We start from the raw sequence: 9019 nt of genomic DNA, 5'->3' as shown, positions 1-9019 counted from the left end.
GAGTTTCCTGGACTGGATTGGACATCTGGGCCCCAAACAGAACCCCCCCCCCCCCACGCACACACACCAAACTGAGAGCCTGGTCGGGAGCCCCCACTTCCAAAAGTCCCCCATCTCCCTTTGCGCTCCCTTTTTTTCAAATCATTCCCCTAAACTCCTACTAAACACAGGAACACACACGTTTCCCAACTCTCCCAGGACCCACCCCTCCTCTTTCTTCTCCTCTCCGAGCTAAGTGACATGATCCCCCAGCATTATGTTCCTATTAAAACACATGTCTAGATCATCACAGGGTACGCAGAAGGTCACAACGTCTGGATGTGTAGCCCCTGGACCAAGGTTTACATTCCCACCACCCCTCAGGTCTACCTGGTCTACGCCAGGCGTTGTGGGGTTATCCAGGTGGAACTTCAGGGCCCTGTTTATACTGTACTTCTAAGCCCAGTGGCTTCAGGTTCTACCTGGAATCAACAACAGTTCTTCAAAAGGTTCTCCTATGGAGACAGCCGAAGAACCCTTTTAGGTTGTAGATAGAACCATTTTTCAAAGAGCGTATATATCAGTTGAATTAAGGATGACTTGCAGGACCTGCAAACAGAGAGGTGTTAGAGTTTGTCATTTGCCATGTGAACCAACATGGTACAACAGTACTCCATCCAACCGGAATACACTGGATCATTCTGGATCGAGCTAGTTCTGGTAGTGTCATGCTGATGTAATGTTTAGACTGCAGAGGACTTCTAGAACCAATCAAAGTGGAATGCTGGAGTCTGTGACGTGAGGAATATTCACACAGTTTAATGTATTCCTTTGTGCTTCACATGTTGTTCAAACATAAACTACAGTATGTAGACTGTAGGAACATCAGCTGGATGCTTCACACTCCATTCGTTTCAGTTTATAGGGATAGCCTACATAGGGGTTTGTCTTCACAATTGTCTCTCTGTATAAGAAGAAACATTCAATTCTGGAACATTTTTGTAAGACACATCAATGAATAAACAAATGAAAGAATGAATGAATACATTAAAACATCTGTTCACTATTGACCCCTGGAGTAATGTGTACAGGAAGAGAGACCCCCTTCTTTCTCTGAAGAGGCAGGAATGCCATAATTGAAACCGTGTGTGTTGTAGAAACACAGCCGCAGAGTGTGTGTGTGTGTGTGTCCCTTTTCCTTGCTATTGGCCTACACACTGGCTGGTTCCCACTGCTTGTGTACGTGTTTGTTCTGGGCTTGGAATCAGATACCACTTCACTCCCCAGTACCATTCCCTGTCTCATAGTGGCATCCTTGTTTTCTGGATCTGTATTACTGGACCAAGCAGAGATCCTGCAGTATAGCCTACATTGGAGAGGATAATATGATATAATAGTCTAGTTTCTAAAATCGTCAGCACACACACAATGAGCATATTTTCTTTGTCAATGAAAGAAACCAGATGCAGTGACCGTAGGACGGCAACATTGAGAAGTGATTTCATATCTAGGCCTATATTATACATACTTGACCAAATCACTGATCTGGGGATATGATTGAATAATTCCCTCGCAGATTACAATACAGTGCAGCCGTTGTACAAGTACAATCACATGAGGGCAGGTCTGTAGTCGCTGCTCCACAGGGCGGGACAGATAATGATGACGTACAGTGAAAGCTGCCTGTCTGTCTCGTGGAGAAGCGGAGTCGTGGAGCTCGGATGGGATAGTCTACTCTCCCGATGCTAGTGGAGTGAAGGTGTATCTTTCGGATAATATGCTACCGATCCCTCTAGAAAAAAGACGTCGCCGATTCAGTTGCATCTGAAATAGGCTACACCGGTGACGGATATCCAAGCGGATTGCCTCGTGATTCCAGTATTGATGGCAAGAAAATAATATTCCCCAAAACAAGACGCGGCTTCTGTGGTCAACCTGTCTGCGAATGCACCCTACAAATTAAAACGCGCATTTCAATATTTTACCCCACATTCATACAGCAAGTTTCAGCGATCTTACCTCTTTTTTTTGGACCTTTGCATTTTCCCCTTCAGCCATGGACGAAGACAATCAAGGTAACGTTACATCCCTTTCACACGCATGTTTATCTTTCATGTGTCGATGTGTTGTTGTGTACACTAGGATCATATGGGGTAGGCTACAGCAGGACCCAAGGCCGGTTTATAATGACAACAATCAGGTTGTCCACAACACCGTATTTGGTATTGTGATATTTCACATAATAATAATAATAATAATATAATCTGTCTATGTTTTATGTTGCAATAGATTTAAGGATGACGTTAGAAAATACGAAAAAATACGAAAATAAAAGAAGGCATTTAGAATGTGAACCTTTATCCCTCTACGTTGAGACACAATCAGCCTCACTCGTGTATGGTATAGCGACCCAGTTATGTTTCATGGTTCCATGAGAAGTCATCTGAAACGGAACCATCAGTCATCACACACAGTGGATGTGTAGCGCGCTAATGCAGGATGGAGGGGTATGGATTGACCTATATTCTGCGTAAATAACAAACAGGACTGTCACACTCCAGCGGATAGGCATGATGCCTATATGAATACATCACTGTCACGAGGCTGAATGCAGAACGCTACTCCCTCGGCTTATTATTACACCTTTGTCACCAGGTCAGTTACACACTCATTCCAGGCAAGCTCAACAGGTCTTTCCATATGTAGGGAAGGATAATTCAAGCATTGCTCAGTGATATATAAAGTTATGAGGAATTGAAGAGTGCTCTCTCTGGCTCAGTTCCATGACTAGATGCTTTGGGTATGAATATGTGTGTGTTGACATAAACACAATCGGCTCAGTACGCTACACATGATTTGGATATCTCTATTTGAGCCAGAAAAGTCCCAACTACAGTCCCGACCCACCTTTTGAGAAAACACTGATCTACAGCTGTTGCTAGGCCCCTTTACTGTTTAGTCCAGGCTATGTGATGTATGTTGTTCACTGTGGCAGAGTGGAGCGAGGGAAGAGGGTACAGAGCTCTCATTGTGCTGCTATCAAAGTGCTTCCCCTCCAGTGGTGGGTGGGAGATGTCAGCAGCAGCACAGACACACACACCACAGACAGACACCACAGACAGACACCACAGACAGACACCACAGACAGACACCACAGACAGACACCACAGACAGACACCACAGACAGACACCACAGACAGACACCACAGACAGACACCACAGACAGACAGACATATTGTATGGTCCTGTGATGCCAACCATAGATAATTGACAGTTAGACTGCCAAGAGAGGAAGATCGACCCCCTCCATTCCATCCTATCCCTGTTCCCCCTCTCCCTTACGGCAGTCTTCCCTAACAGAGAGGATGGATGGATGGATGGATGGATGGATGGATGGATGGATGGATGGATGGATGGATGGATGGATGGATGGATGGATGGATGGATGGATGGATGGATGGATGGATGGATGGATGGATAGATAGATTGTGGTCTGGAATGATAAGAGAAGTGTCAGTGTGTGTGATGGAGGGGATCTCTGTGTGTGTGTGTGTGAGTAGTGGAAGGGATGTGTGTATGTGTATTGGAGGGGAAGTCTGTGTGTGGGTTGAAGGGGATGTGTGTGTGTGTGGGTTGAAGGGGATGTGTGTATGTGTATTGGAGGGGAAGTATGTGTGTTGGAGGGGAAGTCTGTGTGTGGGTTGAAGGGGATGTGTGTGTGTGAGCCTATGTGTTGGAAGAGATGGGTCTGTGTGTGTGTGTCTATGTGCTGGAGGAGATGTGTGTGTAATATAGGCCATGCTGTTTTCACTCATCTGGAATAACGTATTAATATGTACTGGAAGGATACGCATAGCGCCACATATGCCAGTTCTGCAGACAGTTGATGAGAGAGAGAGACCACCAGGCTTATTGTCTAGCACGCTTGGCTTGATTTAGGACACATGAAGGGCATCTTCATCACCAATCATCAGTGATCTCCTCACCCAAGATCTACAGTATATACAATGTATGCCCGAACAGAACCAGAGCTTACCAGGGTCACTGAGGAGAGACAGCCCAGGGAGGAGGTGATTAGACTGGGTAGCAGAGCAGGGCAGAGTGGGTGAGAGACGGTTCCTGGCTCTGCTCTGTGGGATACTGTCTGTGACACGCCGGGCGTGGGGCGGTCGACAGGAGTCCTGCTGGGCCAGTGTGATTAACACACACACACACACACACACACACATAGCATGCCAGACCAGATGGAGAGCTGCCAGAGAGAGAGGGATGGAGAGAGCAGGAGAATGAGAGCGAGAGAGGGATGTAGAGAGCAGGAGAATGAGAGAGAGAGAGAGAGAGGGATGGAGAGAGCAGGAGAATGATGAGAGAGAGAGAGAGAGAGAGGGATATAGAGAGCAGGAGAATGAGAGAGAGAGAGAGAGGGATAGAGAGAGAGAGGGATGGAGAAAGAGAGGGATGGAGAGAGCAGGAGAATGAGAGAGAGAGAGGGATATAGAGAGCAGGAGAATGAGAGAGAGAGAGAGAGGGATGGAGAGAGCAGGAGAGAGAGAGAGGGATGGAGAGAGCAGGAGAGAGAGAGAGGGATGGAGAGAGCAGGGAGAGAGAGAGAGGGATGGAGAGAGCAGGAGAATGAGAGAGAGAGAGAGAGAGGGATGGAGAGAGAGGAGAGAGAGATGGAGAGAGCAGGAGAGCAGGAGAAGAGAGAGAGAGAGAGAGGGATGGAGAGAGAGAGGGAGGAGAAGGAGAGAGAGAGAGAGAGGGATGGAGAGAGCAGAGAGATGGAGAGAGAGAGAGAGGGATGGAGAGAGCAGGAGAATGAGAGAGAGAGAGAGAGGGATGGAGAGAGCAGGAGAATGAGAGAGAGAGAGAGAGGGATGGAGAGAGCAGGAGAATGAGAGAGAGAGAGAGAGAGAGAGAGGGATATAGAGAGCAGGAGAATGAGAGAGAGAGAGGGATAGAGAGAGAGAGGGATGGAGAGAGAGAGAGGGATGGAGAGAGCAGGAGAATGAGAGAGCAGCCAAAGGATAATAGCGAGATCAAGTGGTAGACAGAGAGGAAGAGGAGGGCAGGTTGGAGACAGAACAGAGAGGTAAGGAGGAAGGCCAGGTCAGTGCAGGGATGAGTACATATTCCTCCTTAATCAATTCTTCAGTCTATTACTGGATTTTTGTTCAATAAAACTCCTATCTGTTGTGTGATGATTAGCTAACTGTGGGTAGTAGTAGTGATGTGCTGTACTCCTCTCCACCAGTGAGGCCACACACGTGTTATAAAACTCATGGCAGCAGCAGAAATGAAGGTGATTGAATCCGTCTGACATGCATGACACTCCACAATACAATGCTTCTCCACAGGCACCTGATCTGATTGGTGCCTCACTGCTGCTTTGTTTAATCTACTCATTTGACGGCACATTTGACGACCGTTTTCATTGGCTGTGCCCGTGCAGCCGCGAGGTTATGCCATGCACGCTCCAGGCTAGCCGAGGCGAGACACCTTCCACCTCGGAGGCATATCTCAATAGTCTGATATGGCTTCCTCTGCTTGTCTCCTGTCCTTCATCTGCACGAATGAAGAATTGGACATTAAGCACCTACTACACTCAGCCACAGTATTTATTTGACCTGAAAACCTGCTATGCCCTCTACTCTGACCAACCCACATTCAGGATCGAAGTAGAGGAAGCAACGGTCCCAGACCTTCTTGTGTGCTTGCTTCTGTGGACGGCAAAATGGCTTCAGACAGAGAATGTTAAGGAGGTTGTTTGTTTACGTTTGGTCTGTGGAATAGATGCTGCGTCTCTGGACCTCTCTGTTTACGTTTGGTCTGTGGAATAGATGCTGCGTCTCTGGACCTCTCTGTTTACGTTTGGTCTGTGGAATAGATGCTGCGTCTCTGGACCTCTCTGTTTACGTTTGGTATGTGGAATAGATGCTGCGTTTCTGGACCTCTCTGTTTACGTTTGGTCTGTGGAATAGATGCTGCGTCTCTGGACCTCTCTGTTTACGTTTGGTCTGTGGAATAGATGCTGCGTCTCTGGACCTCTCTGTTTACGTTTGGTCTGTGGAATAGATGCTGCGTCTCTGGACCTCTCTGTTTACGTTTGGTCTGTGGAATAGATGCTGCGTCTCTGGACCTCTCTGTTTACGTTTGGTCTGTGGAATAGATGCTGCGTCTCTGGACCTCTCTGTTTACGTTTGGTCTGTGGAATAGATGCTGCGTCTCTGGACCTCTCTGTTTACGTTTGGTCTGTGGAATAGATGCTGCGTCTCTGGACCTCTCTGTTTACGTTTGGTCTGTGGAATAGATGCTGCGTCTCTGGACCTCTCTGTTTACGTTTGGTCTGTGGAATAGATGCTGCGTCTCTGGACCTCTCTGTTTACGTTTGGTCTGTGGAATAGATGCTGCGTCTCTGGACCTCTCTGTTTACTCAAGGCCCACCCTCTGTGAAGTAGCTAAGAGAAGTGCAGCTGAAAAGTTGATGGGTCACGGTTCAATGACTATATGAACTCTCCACAATTTAGAGCAACTCACGCTTAGCTGGTCCAGCTAGAAGACGTCCCTTTGCTCTGGTGCAGCACAGAGAGCACATTGTGCCGATCCACCATTTATTCAGGTGGACTGGAGTCCTTCAAAGTATGCCACAGCACAGCGGCCTCCCAAACTGACAGGCCCTCCCAGGGCTCCACTGACCTGACCAGTGGGTCAAGAGCTTGGGACCTGAAGGTTCTCTCTTCATTTTTGTCAAAATTGAGTTGTTGACATAGCCTTTTTCTGTTCAATGTTCTCTACTTATATTGTACAGTAAATACTCCGATTCACATTGTTAAGATAAAGATTCCTGACACCAGTCAAACCAATGAGCATTCAGAACTTTAAGGCCAATTATGTCAGAATCATTGCAGATAGAACCTTATAGGTCCACCCACTGGGCACACACTGGTTAAATCAACATTGTTTCCACGTCATTTTAATGAAATGACGTGGAACCAACGTGTTATAGACGTTAAATTGACGTCTGCCCAGTGGGAAGCTCTCAATGTGTATGTATGGCTTGACAACAATAGTGAGGGCACTAAAGCACATACAGAGCTGGAACCAGCTCTAGTTTACTACTGCAGACCTGCAGAAATAGATTGGATCCCAGCAGGCCAGTCTGGATTTAGACTACCACAACTGCATTAACAGGAAAAAGTAGCAGCCAAAAATAATATGAAGACTACTACATTTTATTGGTAATAGTGCCTATGTGTTCCACATCTCTCCATCTCTCTGGCTGCTGACTGTGGGCGTGGTCAACATCCACTGCTGCCCCAATCAGTTACTTCTCAATCTAACCCTGACTGTGGGCGTGGTCAACATCCACTGCTGCCCCAATCAGTTACTTCTCAATCTAACCCCGACTGGTCAATACTATGTCCTATAGCTTCTCTCTCTCCTTCTATCTTAGTTTAACAGTCATTTTCCTTTCCAGTCTAAATATACTGTATTTCAGTCTAAATATATATCTTCTACATTGATTGGTGGGTTGTCTGGTTTTCCACCCAGGCCTCCCTGTGTGATTCAGCCCAGTGTGAGTCACCTCTGTCAGGCTGTGCTCTGTGTTGTGACTGCTGGGTGGTTGTCCCCAGCCTGATGCCCTGCTGGCTGTATAACAGAGACCTTGTTTGGCCTGGCTCAACATCTGATCATACAAACAGATACAGCAGAGAGGGGGACTTGATACTGTACGGTGGATGGGTTGAGTGGGCGTGTGGCCAGAGGGGTTTCAAGTCAATAAGTCACCATCTTCTCATTTAAAACACACTGTTCCTATCACACACACCCTACTATAGGTCCAAACAAGCAGATGTTTCTATTGCATTTAACCTTTATTCACCCAGGTTAATGTTACTGAGATACAATCTCTTTTTTAAGAGACACTGAAGGGTGTCAAGTCCACATTTTGAAGTCTTTGATACTCTCCTATACCCCCTACTTGAGTTGAAGTTAAGTTACATTCAATTGGAGTTAGTTCAATTGGAGTTTTGGGATTATTGACAGATGGGCCCACATGGAAGTTGAATCAGTTTCTCTCTCAATGGATTTGATAGGGTTTGGAGGGTAGATGTAGCTGCGTAAACGCGCTCTGTGTTCTGTTGTGTTAGGAGAGACTGGGGGAAATCCTCCTGAACCTCAGCACTGTTTTCTCAATCTTTTAAAAAAGGGGTCTAAGAAATGTTTATAAGTGAGTGTGGTGTGTATCTGACGTGTATGTGACAGCAATCTGAACTGTTGTGCCCCAGCAGTGGGTTCTAGTGTTGGAGACGCACACAGAGGTTCTCAATAACAGCCATGATTCCTCTCCAGTCCATGTTCCCTCCCTGGCTGGCTAATATACGGGGCTGCGGAGTAAAGGGGTCCACATGAACAATGGTTGAATAGATTAATAACAGACCTAGATCAGGCCAACAATACTGAGGTTTGGGGTGTGTGGGTGGAGGGGGGGCTGTGTGTGTGTGTGTGTGTGTGTGTGTGTGTGTGTGTGTGTGTGTGTGTGTGTGTGTGTGTGTGTGTGTGTGTGTGTGTGTGTGTGTGTGTGTGTGTGTGTGTGTGTGTGTGTGTGTGTGTGTGTGTGTGTGTGTGTGTGGGAGGGGGATTTTGGAAGCGTAAGGCAAATTGAGCTCTATTTTTCTCCTCTCTCTCAGAGCGTGCTAGAACTCCCAGGAGTCCTGGGTCATATGTTGAAAAGAATATTTGCGGGAAAGAACAGCCCCTCTCCAGTCTGGGCTTTGTCGGCCCTCTAGTTCAAGGTTCTATATCTTTGCTTGTGTGCGTCTGTCTATGCATGCATTTGTGCCTGCATGTGTTACATGTTGGCTTTTGGGGAAGGGAAGGCCGACCAGAGTGGACCGGAGGAAAAGGCACGGCTGGAACAGTTATATAAGGGATCATAGATTGTAAAAGCTGCTGAAGATGCAGGAAAAGGTGTATCCACCCTCAGTCACTACAGCCAGCCAGTATGCCAGGACATCCAGCCCCCCTCTGTCTCCAAACA

The 9019-nt window shown here is 46.9% G+C and overlaps 1 protein-coding gene across 1 annotated transcript in view; it reads left to right on the top strand.

The window, feature by feature from the left end:
* Positions 1–1644: 1644 nt before the first annotated feature.
* cyth3b (cytohesin 3b) overlaps positions 1645–9019 on the top strand; it is a 56988-nt gene continuing 49613 nt past the window's right edge. The window contains exon 1 of the mRNA XM_046303903.1: positions 1645–2054. Within this exon, the coding sequence (XP_046159859.1) occupies positions 2036–2054 (19 nt within the window). The 5' untranslated portion in view covers positions 1645–2035. The remainder of the gene's footprint in view (positions 2055–9019) is intronic.

The sequence above is a fragment of the Oncorhynchus gorbuscha genome, linkage group LG16 (genome assembly GCF_021184085.1).
Source record: "Oncorhynchus gorbuscha isolate QuinsamMale2020 ecotype Even-year linkage group LG16, OgorEven_v1.0, whole genome shotgun sequence".
Lineage (NCBI taxonomy): Eukaryota > Metazoa > Chordata > Actinopteri > Salmoniformes > Salmonidae > Oncorhynchus > Oncorhynchus gorbuscha.
The sequence above is the reverse complement of the archived record's forward strand: the minus strand, read 5'-3'. Positions and strand labels throughout refer to the sequence as shown.